At 40.4% G+C, this 18,619-nt stretch overlaps 1 protein-coding gene across 3 annotated transcripts in view; it reads right to left on the bottom strand.

Moving 5' to 3' along the window:
* Positions 1-18,619, bottom strand: part of CLYBL (citrate lyase beta like) — a 151,061-nt gene that overhangs the window by 100,278 nt on the left and 32,164 nt on the right. Inside the window, exon 3 of one of the 3 annotated variants that reach the window (XM_027674677.1) lies at positions 5,069-5,117. The exons of 1 other annotated variant lie outside the window; for it this stretch is intronic. In XM_027674677.1, coding sequence (XP_027530478.1) covers positions 5,069-5,117 — 49 coding nt within the window. Of the gene's footprint in view, positions 1-5,068; positions 5,118-7,855; positions 7,975-18,619 lie in introns of those variants that run through there. One more of the 3 variants, XM_027674678.1, reaches the window with a different exon arrangement.

The raw sequence follows: 18,619 nt of genomic DNA, 5'->3' as shown, positions 1-18,619 counted from the left end.
TCTTAAATGCAAAGACTAGCTAAGTCTCCAAGAAACAAAAAAGTTTTGCCAAGGTGAACTCATGATTGCATCTCACCCCTGCCCTGTACTCCCTCTCTCTCCTTCCCCGTTATAGAACCCATTAATTAGATTTGGCGGCAATTTTCCCTTCCTTATCAGGGAAGACAGAGTCTGCCAAATCTGCTAGTGTGAAATACTCCATCTCCAGTAACATTTTTTCCTAAGTGTTTGTTGATTCCATGCCTGGATTTAATATCGAGGATTATATTTTATAACCAGAAACAAACAAACAGATTTATAACTGAAGACCGAAAGGCAAACAGTAAAAAAAAAGCAAGCCAAGTACTGAACCTAAATGTAGCATTTTTATTGACTTCTTAGAAACCAAATAACCTGGCATATTAGTGTGTGCATTCTGCAACAGACATTCAGCCCCATTGTACTACTTAGAAGAGAATAAAAAGAAACCCTACTGTTTGAAATCCAGCGGAACATCCCCACAACAGAGCACAACTGTTCCCTCATGCATGAATGGGAAGGAGATGAAAGAAAAGATGGACTTCTGAGGTACAGCAAAAAACAAAGACAACAAAAGTGCTGATCATGAGGGAATGACACAACTCATTGCTGCAAAAAGGATGAGAGAAAGGAGCTCAAACAATGGTGCAGACAGCTAAGTGACATGTAGAAGAATTGAAAAATCTACAGAAGTGTCTTTTCTTTCCACACTTGACGAGAAACAATTAAATGTTGGTACATCTGTCATAAAAAAGATAATTGAAACCTGTTACCATCATTATAGATGGTAACTTAACTACCAAAACTGTAACTGTCCAATTAAGTGTTGCCCCCTCTGTTATCTATACCACTTGCTAAAATGAAAAAAAAAACACCTTTAACATTGGTGATGATTTACCACCAGTTTAGCTGCTGCAAGCCACACAGCTGAACTGGCACATTTTATAAGGTGGCTATTTAGGCTATAGGGTACCTACGTCTATTTGCACACACACAGATGGGGGAAGGCAGGCACACATGGGTGCATGCAGGCTCACATGCGTGAGTGCACACATTCATGCACATGCTCTCGCACACCCACCAGTGAAGATGTATTTTGCAAACAGATGAGGTTTTCAACAAGGAATCGAAAAACCCCAAATAATTGCCAGAAGCCTCACTAAGCGTTTACTCCCCTGAAGGTCCACCAGCCTGAGAAAACAACACCGTGCTAAACTAATCCACTGACTGTTGCTACCTGCTTGATAATGTGCAACATCCCACAAAACTGCAAAGCGGTTATTGACCCTGTCAGAATACCTGATTAATGGATAAATGCTGTAATTGATTAGCAGAGGAGTGTGAATTAAAACAGAATACAGCATCAATAATGAGCTGCTGACAAAAGGTAGTCGACATAAAATGTAAAATGGTAGCCTGCAGCCATAAAATGTAAAATGGTAGCCTGCAGCCATATCTCATCAAAGACATGCATTTCTTAAAAACAGAAGAAAACACTATCCCTGAAAAAAACCACAAGCACAGTGTCCTGTTCTCTGCATTCTTTAAGCTTTTCTCTTGGTAATGATTAAACCACCAGCAAAATGTTAGGGGAACTACTTGTGAATCTACTCCATACATCAAGCCAGGCAAGGCTGTTAAATGACTGCATTATCCTCTGGGCTTCTCTACCCTTAAAGAAATTCACTAGTATCCATTTCATTTCAGTGAGTTCTGATTTTGGAGTGGTGCTAGGTGCATCCAAAGCTGCTTTCAGTGGGGTGCAAAGGGAAATCCCACAGTTTGTAGGTACACCAGGGAGCCCCACAACAGTGTCACACCGAGGAGACAACAGTGTCACACCGAGGAGACAACTTGGAGCTACAATCATCACATTGTTACACTTGTTTTCCATTCCCTTAAGGGCCTTAGGAGGCCAAATGATCCCACTTTTGTTCCTTTTTCTTTCTGATTTAATCCTACTCTAAGGCCCTACATTATGCCTGACAATATATGAAATAGATCATATAGATTTTATACAGCACCCACAAACACACACATGATGTTTCCCTGCTGTAGGAAAGTAAGTTTATAATGCGGTGTCAGAAGCACTGAGTTTCTTCTTTTCATGGCACCTAAGTTGGTCTTCCTGTTCTTTAGCACCGTGCATTACTCTGTGCATTAGAAAGTTGACACACCTAATGTAATACCATCAGACATATCAAAGCTGTTCTGGTACAAGCAGAAAAAAACATTAGGTTGAGGAGAGCACTTAATGTAATTACATTGCTCTGACTTCCTGAGCAGCTCACTCAGAAGTAATTTAAGCATTTCTACGTGACATTGCATTGTATCCAGCAAATACAGCCTCTGCTCAAAATGGTTGTTGCTGCAATGTAAGTATCTTGGAAGTCTCTATGTGTACTTTTTCCCCTTTAAGCAAAACCCCAGAAGATGTTAAACTGAAGATACCTGCTTTCCATATGAAAAATACAAATAATGAAAAGGAAGAAGGCATTGTAATGATTGTCTCAAAATCTTATTTTGTCAATTTAATGCCGGTTTTACATTCCTTTGCAAAGCATAACATATTTTTGTAATAGTTCTACAAGTTCACAAATACATATTCAGAGAAATAGTCCTTTGGAAATCCACATCTTTTAGGATCATTTTTCCTTTTTTTCATCAGCTAACCGTGAGGCTTATTTTGGGTGCAGAATGATTTTTCTGCTTCCTCAGCTGTTTTGGGACTAAAACTTCTTCAGTGGTATCACAACTTTTTCAATTTAAATAATTTCCCAGTTCAGGAATAGATGTAATCCCATCTCACATTGGTAATCTAAAGCATCCCTTGTGTAGGTGATCACTACTATGAACCAAGAGAACCAGATATTTCCAAAGAATAAGCCTGGTATCTTTGGGTTGCAGGACCTGCCCTCCCAATGCGCCTCTCTCCCTGTACTGACTGCAGAAGTTACCCAAACAACTTGCACTTTAAAAACTGCAGCTACATCACAAGGCTTCTGTCTTAGTAATTTAAGATAATTGCAATTAAGGAGGCTTTTAACCCTTCCTATTGTATTGCCGTGTCCTCAGTCCTCAGCAGCTCTTTGCGAGGACCAGGGACTGAGAAACAAAGTGTGCTCTGACAGGCCCTCACCCTGCTGCAGAACATCTCCAGTCCAGCATAAGCTCCCTCACAAGTACTTCTTTGTCCTAAAACATGGCTGTACAAAAGGAGGGGCAGGTCACTGTGTATGAGTCTGTCCTAGGAAAGGGGAGCCTGAGTTCCCCCTACTATCCATGCTGTCCAAGAGATCCTGCTTTCCAGGATACCAGCTGTTTTGGGGAAGACTGAGGGATAGGTACATTTTTGCTATATAAAATGCAATTGGTATTTCTTTCTTGCTCAGCTTCCAAAGGAGGAATAAGGGATCCTCCACCAAAACAGCAAGTGGCTGGATGACTTCAGCATTTTTGGAGTCTGAACCTGGTCAGGGTGATGGTGAGACTGAGCCCAGCTCTCACTGTCAGGGCAGGTAGGGCAGCACTGGAATATCAGAAAGACTGTAGGCACCAAAGAACTCCTTTTTAAAGAAATAAACAAGGACACCCGCTGACAACTCAGCTATTTCTTGGAATAACTGCTTTACTTACCTGACTCCAGAGAGCCTACTGGTGTTGGATCTTGAGTACTGGGGGACAGCTGCCCATAGTCCTGATACAGAAGCTTGCAACCAATAATAGGAGAACTCACACCATCTGCAACCATGTAGAAAACACCAGCTTCCTACTGTTTATTATCAAACCCAAACAGGTTTTTTTTTCAGAAACGAAATCTTGTCTCCTTTCCTAACCTGTTCTTATATTATATTGTAAAATATGAAACCTGGTTTTAACCTAAAAGTATACTAAAAAGTAACCTAAAAAATACTTCCAGCAGCCCAAAGAGGAGCCTACAAAAAAAAAAGTACTGAAAAGAGACAAAGTTACATCAATTTAAATGGCAGCAGGATTAGGCCCTTTAACATTTGGGGGGGTGTTGCAGGGAAGAGGAAAGACAAAACTCTGGCAGCTGAAGGTTCAGCTTGATCCCCAGAACTTTTAAAGAAGACATTCTTCTCCACAGCTATTGTCAGAGCTGGAGACAAAAGTAGAGGCCCTTTCAGCTGAACTTAGCCAGAAAGCCATTTGTAACTCCTGCAGAGCAGTGCTTTTATAGGTCAGGGCAAACTCCGAAAAGGTTTCTCTCTTTTTCATTCTCTTCTGGAAGATCTGGTTAGGATCCAGAAACTTAGCTCAGAAATAAGCAAAAAACACTTCAGCACGTTACAAAACAGTGGTAGAAAGATCTCCAAGTGTATTGCTTTAACCACAGTTTTCTGATTCAGAGTTACATTTTAATAGTTGGTGTACACACCTGCAGCGGTCATTGCTTCTCAGACTAGTTCCCCATGAATTATTGGTTGCTTGGGTCTTCAGGTATCTTAATGTATGGGTCAAAGAGGAGTTTTGGAATTTAATTTTTCTTCTAGTCCCTTAACATCAAGGACCTGGAATACAGTTTTAGCAAAAACATTTTAATACCAATTAGTAGCTGCTAAATTTTTCTTCCTAATAAAACTCAGTCAGATTGGCCAGATGAGAGGGGTGCAGGAAACTACAAAGGAAATGTCAAGGTAACAGCTTTGCTCTGTTTTTTGCATCCAACTAGTGGAACAAACTCAGTTTCCTGGAATATATATCTGACTGCACTCTAAGGGCTGCTTAAGAATGCAGGCTTTAACTGAAATGGTGATCTCAGTACCTGGGGGATCAGATCCTCACCCAAAAATATTTGCCCTCCCCTAAGAAATGTAACTGGAATTATTTACTATGAACAAGCAAACAAGATAGGAGTAAATCCTACCAAAGTAAACGGTATAAAAGGAAATGCAGACAAATAGAGAGAAAAAAAGGAGATTTGAAAAGATTGATGGAAGGACACCAGAGCCATACAGTTAATATAAGAGCAGAAAACAAAACTGAACATTTTATCAAAGGAGAACATTTTAGAAACCCACATACCCACCATTCTTGATAAACCACTGCTCTGGTAAAAACCCCACTGATTTCCATGACTAAACAGGAAAAAGCAAAATACTATCAGCTAACTTCTGGTATGCATTTAAAGATAAGCGCCTTGTTTAAATACATTTTCTATCTATGAGACTGCATGGCTAAATCAATGATAATCACAGACTTTCAGAAAATGGTATAACCAAAGCCTGCCAAACTCAAGCTAAATCTCTTATGTGTGCAGGTGTTTGACAGTTACACTGGTAATAAGAGGGATTGTCTGGCCTATATTCATCTTTACAGCCGCGGTAGATGAGTAATATTTGAATGTGTTAGAAAGCGCTATGGATACTTTTGCAAGATGAAAATATGTGCTTTGTTTCACTTCAAAAAGCATTCCAGGTTTTGGTGTATTATTTTCTGTCAGTCCAAACCATAACAGGGTGTCCTACTTTTGATAAATGCCATAATATCTTTAAAACACTTTGAATACCACCCAAAGACATTGTCTAACGTTAATTTGCACCACAACTGAGCACACGAAAGAGTATCTCCAGAGGTAAGGAGAAGTCACACAATGTAGAGCAGAAGGATGTTTCAAAAACAATTTTGGGGTTCTTGTTGGTTTTGTGGGTTTTTTACATGAGTATTTAGGGTAGATAAATCCTGCAAAATGAGGTCTGCTTCTTTTGAAATATCTGAAGCTCTCAATTCACCAACTGAAGTCATGCAGAAGTGAAGAAAACCTCTCAGAAACAGGATTTTCTGTTTCTAGAAGGTTACTGTGGATGAAAACTTGTCCCCACTAAAGTTGCCAATGCAGTGTTCACTGCACCAAGGCAACAATCAACCACTTTAAGAAGCCAATGGTGTGTGTGTGCAGGAGTTAATCAAAAGTCACGTAAGGATATACATAATACTAATAAAATACATTCCAAAGTTACAGATATATAACTCGAATTTACAAGATTTAGGCTAAATTGACTTGCATGGTTACCTATAATGTTTAGCCCTTAAATTTTACATGTTTTATGTAGTATGGACCTTCTTAGCTTACCACAGCAGTTCTGTTCTACCAATCTACATAGTTTTTCAAAGTAAATTGGCATTGCTTACACTGAGCTCAGCCAGCCATGTAAAGGTGAACAGAATGTGCATTTTCTTAAATGAAATTACATTATTACAGATCTCAGTTCTTACCAAATCAATGCCATGCAATCTCAATAACATCACTGACCATATCAAACACTGAAATCCTCATTCAAAGTGGCCCAGCTGGATTATACATATAGCTAATGAGACAGTACTAGCCAGTAAAATGTAATTCTTTACATTCAGCTCCCCCTCAAATTTAAGAGTAAATAAGTTGGTTCAAGAAAACACTTTTCTCCATTACATGCATACACAAAGAATTAACACCCCTGTTTCCAAAAAGACTGAAATTTGGGCATAATCCAGAATAATGGCCAGTATTTTTACAGATTTTTTTATAACACAAAGGAGATTAAATTCTGCACAGTGGATTTTATAGCAAACTCCTGTGCTGTAATTCCACCCTGGCAAATCTCTTTAGCATGTAGTTAGCAATGACACAAGATGCACTAAGACTTGAGTTTGTCAAGGGTTATTGTTTGTTTGTTTGTTTGTTTGAATACTGTGAACCTCTTGTGTACCATAAAATTTATACGTGTGTAAAATCTACTCCTCAAAAAAGTAGGAAACTTGATGACTTTGTTCTTAATGTCCTTGCCCACCCCCCCACCAAAAAAAGCTTCTAGATGAAGAGTCTTTCTCATTGGGTTCACAGATTTCAAACTCAGTTCACTTTTAATTACTTGCCTCTGAAGCAATGCCAAAGTAGGAAGTCCAAGAAGTCTTTATAATAAATTCACTGTTATTCAGTTCCGCATTAGTGGAGTTTAAATGACTTCCACGTTCTGCCTGCAAATCGAAAACTGAGATCTCCAATGTGAATGGCAACTGTTCAGTCCTCACACAAACTCATCTGCAGCCACAGAGTTCAGACTGGACAGGTGCTCTCAGTGGGTACCAAATATTCTTTAATTTTTTACCCAATGATATTGGCTTTGTGGCATAATAAAGTGGGTTGCTCTTAGAGTTGGTTCTAAACTGAGTCTTCTTTTTTATCTTCCACCTTCAGCTCAAGTGTGCTCACATTTTTTGATGACTTGCAGTGATCTATCTACTTTTCATGTTTAGTGTGGAAGAGCTAAATGACTCCGATGTGAGCAACATAAACCTCTTTTATGTTTCTGTAGAGAAAATGAATCACACAGCACTCCAAAGAACATTTTGGTTTTTTTAAATCTTCTGCTTTTTAGGATAAGACATTAAAATATCAGGTTGAAAAGAATTACAAAGATCTTAGCAAAAACCAACGGATTGCAGATTGCATCTCCTGAAAAGATGTTAAATCGGGGTTCCTTCACCCTTCTAAAAATGTCATATAGTGCAGCATTTTTTTCTAGTGTTCCCATCCACTTCTAGCCTGAGTGTGCCAGATTACTATTATATATCATGTTATTCTGATTTGTACCAAACAACTCTTAATTACTTCCACATAAATTTAGGCACACCTACTCCAAAAGCCATCATTTGTTTCTGATACTCCCATAGCACCCGTGCAGGTTCCCCAGCTCTGGAGCCTGGGGAAGAGGTAACTGTGGTGGTGGGGAGCAGACACAAGCCATCTCAAGGGACACCTTTCCTCCCCGTTCAACTCCCTGGGTGACAGCTCAAGGCCATGAACTGAACCCTGGGAACCCCAGCTGGTGCCTACCTCAGCCAGCCGCTGCAGAGGGGAGCTGAGGGCAGGCAGGCCCAGTGCCCCGGCACGCTTATTTTCTTCCGCCTGCGTGTGCGGATGCCAACCCCGGCATCCATAAAACTGGGTTACATCAAACAGACCAACCGCCATCATCTCCCTGTTATTACTCCCGACACAAGTCCCGACAAAAGGCTGCTGCCAAGGCCTCTGCTGACAGCCCGAACAATAGCGGCCACAAAGGCCTTTTCTGCCTGCGCAGATGACATAAATCTGATGCTATAACGCCAGCGCGACTTCAGCTTGCTCCTTATTTATTTATTTAATAAGCTACTGTCATCCATCTCAGGAAGGTGGCTTCCAAACTCCAAATTAATCAAGCCACTGAATGCGAATTTCCATATTGCTCTGCCAAAGGTCTTCTCCACATCAATTGCCGGGAGAAGGCCCCTGTTGTGCTTTGGTGTATTGTGTGCGGTGCTACTGCTGCTGCTAAAAGCCACTCTGTTTTTAATAAACACGCATTGTTCTTTTTGTAGTAAATCCAGGAAATAATACCCAACTGGGAGTTTGGGTGCAGGCTTTTTTGTAGCATGTGCAGAGCAATGGATGCATTTTCATGTCTGTTTGTGCTGTGAAGGCTCCATTTGTTACTGCTTGGAAGGTATTTTATTTTTCAAAAATACAAATTAAGCCAATATTGAGGTAATGCTTTCTTGTTTATCTTGGGGAACCCCAAGCTGAGGTCACTGATCCTGCATTTCTGTGTCAGCCATGTCATTTCACCAAATGGGAGGTTCAGTTTCAGGTGCCCTGTGCTCGGCCATTCACCTGACTGTCAGAGAGGAATTTTCCAGAGCACTCTGTCTGAATTATATTGGCACTACTGAATTCAATGAAATAAAAAAGTCACTGATTTAACAGACCCAGGATTTTGCTAGAGTGCTTTCTAAAATTCTTTAGTCAACCACATATAAGATCTCAAGCCCACACAAGTTACCTGTTTCCTTTCGGAAGTCTGTGGAGAAAGAGGCATCTCCCCATGAGATGGTTCATCACTGCTGTCTCAAGGATGGGCTGAACTACCTTCTTGAGTAAAATCATGATTTATCTCTCTTTAGTACACACCTACCACCCTGGGTTGTACAAGCTCTACCAACTTTCCTGCTGGCAGAGAGGACAAGTATAAGTGTGGCAGCCCCAGATGGCAGGAGCAAAACAAGAAGGGTGGCTCCCAGGTGAAGCGGTAACTGGAGGGACTTGCTGTTCACGTGACTGCACCACAGCCCCATGGACAGGTTTTTTTCACAGTCCAGACACTAGAAAAATGCTCCTCAGTAGCCTAACAGGAAAGGAAAACAAGAGACGGGTCAACATCACCACGAGAGCAGAAGGGAGATTGATAGGTCTCTTTCATCTGCTCTATTTGAGCATATATGTGATGCTTTCTAGGACTTAAAGACATAAAACAGGACTTAGTTCCCCTCAACAGGTTATTTCAATTCATAAAGATGGGAGGAAGTCTTCTTTCAAATATTTTTTATTTAAAAATGTTTACAGGGAGTTTTCACTAGAAACTGAAGTTGAAGCCCCACTTTTTTTTTAATGATGGATGAAATGAAGCATGCAAAAGGCTTTAAATAGTGCAATTAAAAATTCCTTCTCCACTCGGCAGCTTCCCCCTATACTTCTCTGAATAGTTGTATTGCAAGACAACAAAACAGAATAGAGACGGCTCTCATAATATGAGTAGAGTTTGACAGACAATAAAATCTACCAGTGAACCAAGAGATGAGATAATTATAGATATATTTACAGTGTTTTAAACATTCTTATCCATGAAATAGCAAGGTAATTTGTAAACTTGATACTCTTACTTGACTAAACTTTTCACTGCAGAAATACTACAGCTTCACTCAGGCTGGAGTCACAAATGCTGAGAAAGGACACTAATAGATGGCATGTTTCATATTTCAGTAACATCTTCTCCCTCAAAAGAAACTCAAACCCAGTAGAAAATATCAAGTTAAGCATCACAGCATCTCTCCAATGAAAAGTAATATTTTTCTAATGAGAGCTAATTATTTTCAGTCTGTGAAGCAGCTACCCAGCAGCTGCTGCCCAGAGCAAGAGCTGGGATACTCATGCTAAGCTCAGGCTCAGGAGGCTGAAACACATGACAACTCACAGGAGGGATTTTTACAAGCAAGCAATACTACACCTATGGTTATCCCTGCAAATGGGCTGTTTGGTTTCCAAGAAAAGAAAACAGATGAGAGCAGAAACTACAAAGATGCCTGAATTTGCAAAAGTGAGCAGGTCTGGGGAGGAACCACCTGTGCTTTCAGGACCAGTTTTGCTTTTTATCCTATGAGTTTTCTGACGGAAGAAGCAGCCCTTCTGTGAAAGCAGAGGCAATGGGAACTGCCCAGAAACCTGTGACACCAGACAATAAAAAGTGGTTGAGTAAACCTGAATGGTGGGTCTGGAGGACACTTATCCATCTCCAGGCAATTCCATGCAGGAGAAAATGTCTGAGTTGGAAAATCACACTGCAGGACTTGGAACAAGTCATGAGTGAAATCTTCAAAGTAAGGAGAGCACCTCAGCTTGAAATTACAAACACACCACCTTGTACTTTTTAACATCATCCAATGGTCTCGAGACAGACAAATCAAAATGTTAATAAGCAAAAGTAAAAAACACCTCCACAAACTCCTATATGAGAAAGATGATTTTTTGCCCATTTCAGCATCTAAGTGACTATTTGACACGATATTGAAGACAATCTTAAAAATATGTGCCTAAAAATATATTATAAATAGCTCTGTTCCTAGGTAATGTACTAAAATTTAAGAAAAAAAAGAGAATCGTTAATTAATACTGCTCACTGTGTTACAACCTAACTGATGAAGGGAAATGCATTCAGACTTCTAAAATGCCTGTCTCCAAGACCATCAGGGTTAGTTTCTGAGTGGCACGTTTTAAAAACATTTAATCAGTGATCTGAATACGTGTCAACACTTTCTGGTAGCGTGCTATAAAATGTGAACCTTGTCAACAGAAACATAAAAAGGCGACACACTTGGGACACAGAGCTTTTATGCTGACACACTGTAATAATATAATTTTAAAATTTATCATCTGTTTAGCCACAAGCAACAATTAATCTTTTTGACTAATCGCACAATGTTTTAAATAACACTTTCAAAAGAAAAAAACCCAAACGTTCCATTTTTACCTTCCTTGCCTTCACAACTGTGTTGTTTTCAAAACCTTATGAAGCAACACGCAATAAATTTCACAATAGGATAAAAATGTTAGCAAATAATTTGTTTCCCCCTCCTCAGTTAATAAAATTACTTAACACTGAGCCTGCAAGCGAAAAGAAAACCCCAGGAGTAATGCAAGCATCAGCGGGTTCAGTTCTGTCGCGTTTCTGTCGCATTAAGTGACATTTTATTCCCAAATCACTTAACCTTTGACTTTTATAACTAAACATACAGACCTTGAATTGTTACTGTGGACGGGAACAGCAAGCGACACTGCTGCCAGGCATTGAAGCCAAGTGCCCCACAGTACAGGGTGGCTACAGGATGGAAGTAATTGGGCTCACAAGAACCCAAGTTTCACTCCTTGTCACCTGAAAAAGCAGGCAGAAAGGGAAAGAGGAGAAGGGGAGATGTTTCTGCTAACAAAAACCCCTCTGCTGAGCACCACCAGATACATCTCCCTAGGGACCCTAGGCTGATGTTTTTACAGCATTCCCACCAGTGGTGCGTGTGTCAGGTAAAGAAGGGGTTAATAATCAGGCAGAGGTGGGAAAAAGCACTTTATAATTAAAAGCTAAATCTTGAACCCAGCTGGAGCTGGATGAGGGATGGGAGGGGGGGGACCTGGCAGCTGCCCTCCTCCATCCACCCACTTGAGACCATGCTGCAGATGGAGAGGGAAGTTAAAAGGTTTTCCAGAACAAAAGTGATGGTCACAAATGTTGGATGCAGCAACTGACCATGATCCCATCAAAGGTTTCTGAGCCAAAATGAACATCAATTTTGTAATGTGAGTGGAGGGGGGCTTTTGGAGTAGCAAGGTAAAAGCAAGAGTGGCAAACACCAACTGTACCTTGGCACCTTGGGAGGGAGGGTAGGAGCCTTGCAGGGAGCTGCAGCATGGTTTTCTGCAGGAACTTCTAGAAGCTTTATTACTTAGCATTTTTACTATTGACAAGGTACCTACAGGTAAGCCCCAAAGCCCAACTCTGCATCTGACTTGTGCACTTGGAACTTCCATGTTTTTTGCCAAAATATGTCGGAATAATGTCAAACCATATAGATAACTTTGGAGGTGTTTTGCGCAACAAAAACATCACAGATCATCCTACAAGTATGTTCATGTAAGCATTTTCTGATTAATAGCCATCTCCAAGACCCTGACTGCCTCCTTCTGGGTGCAGAGGGGCAGGTCACTGAATATGACCCCATGGCTGGACAAATGCAGTTACATCTGAGAGCTGCATTTTTCTTTATAAAGCTATCTTGATGGCAGAGTACTTTAAATTGTATGTATAGAGACTAAGAAAGCTTCTGATTAAACACACAATCGCAGAAATAACTTCCTTCAGCTGACTGGCTGAAGACTCTGTTCTCTGCAGCTCTCGTCCATGTGAGAGATTTTGTTGGTGTGATGTATGGTCATGAGAAGGCCAGGGAGGAACCTGACTGCCAAATTCAATAAGGTACTAAGCCAGTCATGACAGGATTTAGTTTCCAGGCACGGTCCTTGTCAACTTACTGTTAATGATTTTTTTATTAACACAGTAGAAAAAAAAATTAAAATCTTCTAGGCTAAATATGGAGCAGTTCCCACCTTACTTTAATTTTAAAGACAGTTGTATGTGCTTCTCCTAAGAGTGTAATTGCCGGTATCCATCAGCTGTAGAACAGTGGACTCCAAACAGTCTATAAAAATCATCCCCCCAAAAGTTAGAAAATTAGATATTAATTACTTATGACTGATGTCTCTTTAGAGAATGGATCGTTTTCCCAAATAGCAAATATTTGGTCTAACACAAGAGGGCTTGCTCTGTCATTACAGATTCTTTACACAGGCTAAAAGTACGTTAAAGTTGTATCTTGAATTAATGCCTACTTTGGAAGTCTGAGAACTGGCAAACCAATCCTGAGCTGTACCCATTATTAGAAAAGGTAGTGATGATCAGCCAAAGAAACTAACTATTAAAATCTGTTTAATGAGGGGGAGTTTTTCATGGCATGGATCAGGGATTCTTGCAATGCACTCTTCGGTTTACAGCATGCTCTTAATTGATTGTAGCATCATCCACAGGAGCTACATTTTAAAAGGCAGACATATAGGCAAGGGAATCAGAAAATGGAAATAGAACAGAAAACACAGCAAATATAAATGTGATGAATGACACATTAACAAAATTGTTGTGAGATGGACGGGCGGATGGATGGATGGATGGATGAGTGATGACATTTTGCCCCCTCATTTTGAGGCTGAAACATCAAAATACTGCTGCCATCTGTTGTGCTTGCAGATACCATGTAGTCTCACTGCTAAAAAAGATAGTGTTCAGCTGCAGCTGTGAAAACTATGCAGGGCAAGTTGACCATTTGCAACAAATAACTTCAACAGAGTTGGCCCAGACCATAGGAAGTCATTTGTTCCTCATCCCAAGATGGCATTTTCCAGTTACTTTACAAATTGCAGAAGCATGATAAGACTTCTGCAGAGCAGTGACTAATGTAAAAACAAATACAATTCTACTATGACAAGGAAGGTGTTCACAAACTGCAGGAAGCAGTTTAAAATAAATTGATAGGTTTTGAATTGTCCACAAGTTGGGTTTAGCTTCCTTCCATTTACCTTTTACTGCATTAACATTTCTTTTGTGATGGCTGCTGCTGGGAACCTATTGTAAGTTTGGGCAATTAGGATTTTTGTTCCATCTGTCCCTCCCCTCAGTCAATACTGTAGCATCAAAAGAGGCCAATTCAGTGTAGGCTGGCTCTGCTCTGAAGCCAGCTAAAAGAGATGTTAGAATTCACTACTGCTCTGGGTGGAAAGGATGGGGGGGGAAAAAGCTATAATCATAAAAATGCTGTTTCAGGCTTGTTGAGTTCTTAAAATAATCTGACTTAAACCTCCTACACAATGCTCATAAGTCAGAGCATGGTTATATACTTCAGTGTAGGTTGCCTCTCTCTCTCTAAATCCAAACTAAAATAGATGTTAGAAATCATTACTGCACTATGTCAAATATAGACTAGGACTGTAATCAGAAGGCTGTGGCTTCAGGTTTCAATGGTTCTTAAAATAATCAGCCTTAAACCTGCTGCAGGAATCAAAGCCTGGTCATTTATATTTTTGTAAGGCTGAGGATTCCATCACCTCAGGCTTCTCCCTGATAAAAAAGCAGCTTGCTCTTTTTTTTCCCCCCACTGAAATAACTTGTGCATGGCAGATGTTGGCAGGCAGAATGACACTGGAAACTAGGTACTTCATTTTTGTCAGAAGGTTAACTCCATGTAGAGTCAGGGTATGACCTCAGAACAAAACTGAAGTGCCTCCTCTTCACTGTGTTTTTACCTGAGCTCAGCAGATGTATATTAGCTACCTGAACTCACAACTGCGTTGCAAAGTGAAGGCAATCCTTATATCCCACTACGAAGCACAGTGTTAAAGCAAGCAGCTTTACTCCTTTCCCAAACCATGAATTCCTAGTTTCCTCTTTTCATACATGCAATCCATGGTTTAACTGTTCAAATACAAAATAAGGAGAATGCATGTGATGGGGAGTTTACTCTTCTTCCAGTGGCCCAAGAGCCTCTTCTATGTGACCAACTAGTTTTTTCTCTCTCTAATCCCACCCTGCTTCTGACTCCTTATTTAATACAGGTTTTTCTCCGGGTGCAGATTAACCACAGCTGTATTTCCAAGTATAAGTACTTCTAACAGGGGACAAGTTATCTGTGATGCAGGCTATAGACATGAAAATAAGGTAATCTTCCTATTCTTTTGCAAATGCCCATGAAAGAATATGTTTAACATTGCGCAATAACATCCGGACCAGGGGTGGGAAGGGTGGGAAGGGGCAGGGAGTGCACACTCTCTGATGCTCCTGCCACACAGATGCATTCATTATAGCTAAATTCAGCCCATGAAAAAAAAATGAGCACAAATAACCACAATCATAGAGGCATTTGCCTCTTCTCATTTTTGTTAACATTCAGTATGCTAACTGTGGCCTTGGGATTTATCAGCATTATAAAACATGGTATGCTGTCTTTTGTTCACCCTGACTTTCTGAGAGTCATAGACCTACATGACAACTTCTAAAAAAATGGTAAATCTCAAGGCCGTCTGCTAACACAGAAAAGCCTGGAAATGTGGGGACCACACTGTTCAAAACTGGAATACTCTTAGCATTATTACCATACATGTTAAAACCTTGTGGGTTTTAATGTTTCAGGTGTAAATTCATTGCAATCTCACTCAGGGAGGGAACTAGAGACTCAAGTGCCCCAGCAGGCACAACACCAAAGCAAGGCAAGTGGGTGAGGTTATAGCATCAGGTAGGACTAATGCTCAGTGCAATACACAGTTAACACTGCTCCAAGAAAACTTGCTTCCCAGCCATGTTCAGTTTGTCATGGGACAGGGCTGGCCCACCTGTTGCAAGGTGTTCTTCCACAGTCGAACACTAAGTCTGAAGGCAAGGCAAGTCCCAAGACGCTATGGGCTGGGGAAAGACCAGTCTCCCAGGAGGTGGAGATGTCCAGGACAGTCTCACCACCATCTGCAGTCAGAAAGGACTTGGAAAAAATTCACATCACACCTCCTTTGCCCTTAGCAAAGCCACTGACTTTGGACTAATACACTTGCTCTCTTTCTCCCAGTCCCTTCTGTTTATCCCAACCAGCTCAGCTTCTGCATGCTCCCAGCTGAGTTAATCAGAATATATGCAGAGCAGAAGGCAGCATTAGAATAATGTTATTTATGGGACTGAAATACAGTGACTCCCAGGAAGTCATTGAAATTGTAGAAGCAACCACAGCAGTAGTGGAAGAGGCTCCAGAGCAAGTGTTTGAGACATTCATTCACTAGAGAGAGCTATAAATTTTCCCCCAGCTTATTATTCTCCTTCACTGACAGGCCAGCACAGCTGGATGAAGGTGGTACAAAGCCTTCCAATGGTCACAGGCTTAGGAGGAAAAGGGCTTACGGTTTACCCCAACCAGAGCAGGAAACCAGGAGCCACAAACCCAAGGTTAGGTGTAAAACACATGAAACTATAAATTCAACTTTGGAGAAAGTATCAGAAGAGGCCCATCTCGTGGCAAGTGTGGTCACTGGATAAAGGGAAAAGATGGTCCTGAGCAAGTTTGCACTGGTATCATGACCTAGATCAAGCCATAGGCTTGAAGGGGGGAAAAGTAAGCTACTAAAGAGTTAATCCTAAACAAAAGATTTCAAGTGCTAAGGAAAAGTGGCCACTGGTTATCCAAGTGACTTAAAGTACTTCAGGATATCTATGCCACATTAATCTTTCATGTATACCTGTCACCTACTTTAGAAATAATTCCTTACAAAGAGATGTTAAGCTTGTTTCAGTAAGATAAAAGGTTTCAAGCCTTTGTAAACGTGGAGTTTTTCTGTGTGAGAGAAAGATGGAAAAGGATCGCGCTGAGTTAAGTAGCATCCACCCACATAAACCAAACAGGTCTGCACCAAATGAATTGTGCTATAAACCTTGGAATTTTACAAGCAAGTTTTATATTAAATCTTTAGAGACCCTTTGTGCCTATGGTTTCAGACAGAATATAAAAGTACCATATAAATATCAGCACAATATAGTAGGCAGCTGTTAGGTACTTTAACCATTCCCAATCAATTATAATAAACAGAGCAAGCACACTGAATTGCATCAGAGTGCCATGCAGTAACCCTCCACCTCTGACTTCTCCTTCCTGCCATTTAAAATTAACCTTGCAATAAATTACTTGTAAAATTATAGAATCTGGAACATTCTGGAAGGTTTTTGGTAGGCTGGGATGGATAGAGAGACTACAACAACTTTTTGAATAACATACAACAGCAGTGGCAGTAAGAGTCTTTCTATTTTTTTTTTAACCAGCTGCAAAATAGCAGCAGAATAACCCCAACTATTTCATTCAAAGCAGAAGGGAACCCAAAATGTTGACCCTACAGAAATGCTGGGAAGCAGTGCCATCATGCCTAGCAGGTGAGATTTGCTTATTTGGCTAAAAGCAGACAGAACAAAAAGAAATGCAGCACATGGGAGACTTGGGAGATACAATGGGGTGGCAGAAAAGCCTTCCCTTATGGCAAGGAAGGGAGCACAGCCTCCTGGAGCAGGCAGCACAGAAGGAAGGAAAGGTGGAAGCCTCCTGGAAGGCAACCATGTGACTTGACAAATGGAAAGTCACTTCCGGAAGTGATGACCAGGCAAACAGCTTCTTACATGCAAACATCAACTGTCTGTCTCCTTAGCTTTCTCTTTACACACTTTTAACTCCATCCATTTGGATGTGCTAGTTGCTTCAGATGGGCGTAAAGCTGAGCATGTGGAAAACTCACAATCAAGAAGAACAACACCCTCTTTTGTGTGTGTGCTAAACTACTTTTATCCAAATACGCAGTGCTATTCCAATACTCCAAAAATCATCTAAATTATGCAAGGGCCAAAGACAATTCTCATTGTGACTGCTCTCACTTGCACGCTGGATCTGGCTGTAGATATGGATGCTGATTGGTGGGGTCTGCGTCTGGATCACTCCTGAATCAGGCACATGGTGAATCCCATAGGCCTTGCTAAAATTACGTTTTTATTTACAGTATGCTCTGATATGTGAGGTGGGGAGGACAAAATCTGCTGTGTTGATTTACTATTTCCGCCCCCACACACACACTTACGGCTGGTATTTTTTTGGCACTTCAGTAGTCACACGTCTCCTAAAATTATACTGATTTGAATTTAAATACTGTCAGTCAGAGCTATTCTTAACAATTTAGATTTTTTTCTATGTAATAGCTAATAGTTTTAAAACTCTCCTAAAAATGTGAGAATTTCATAAACTTTGCTTTCATGCTTCAAAACTCTTAACTAAAAAAACTCTTAACTAAAAAAAAAAAAATTTGGACAAACCACTATCTGCCTGAGGAGCAATTTACAGATATATTACAACAGTGTCAGATCAATCTATAGCAAACCGACAAAAAAGACTACTTTTTAATTACACATCCTATTAGTACTAGCATTTAATATTAGCTGCATCATCAAACAAGATAAGTGTATTTAAAGTCCTGAAAATATTTTTACTTTCTGCAATAAGACTTCTAGACATAGAAGCAACAACTGAATAGATATCATCCTATTCACTGGAGTACCTTAGACTTGGAAGAAAAAAAATCAAAAGACATTATGGAAAAAACATTTTCCTGTAGCTTCCCTCTCAGTAGGCTGGCTTTCCTTTAGCACTAGATTTTGGTTCCTAGCAAGAAGAGAAGAAGCAGAAGAGAAAGCAGTAATGCATTGATATTTAAAGATCTGGAAACTTGACCTTTTAATGATCCCAATTCAGCCAAGGAGAAGTTGAGGAAAATGCATTTAGAACTGAGGACAATACATAACATAAGGTGGAGGCTAACACAGACAATGACAATCAGAGCACTTTTGGGCCCAGGCAATACAGTGGCTGCTGAGCCCTATATTTCCATTTCAATGTGACA

This window comes from Neopelma chrysocephalum, unplaced genomic scaffold, assembly GCF_003984885.1.
Source record: "Neopelma chrysocephalum unplaced genomic scaffold, ASM398488v2 Primary Assembly neopelma1_25, whole genome shotgun sequence".
NCBI classification, from domain to species: Eukaryota; Metazoa; Chordata; class Aves; order Passeriformes; family Pipridae; genus Neopelma; species Neopelma chrysocephalum.
This window is presented reverse-complemented; position numbering and strand designations above follow the sequence as displayed.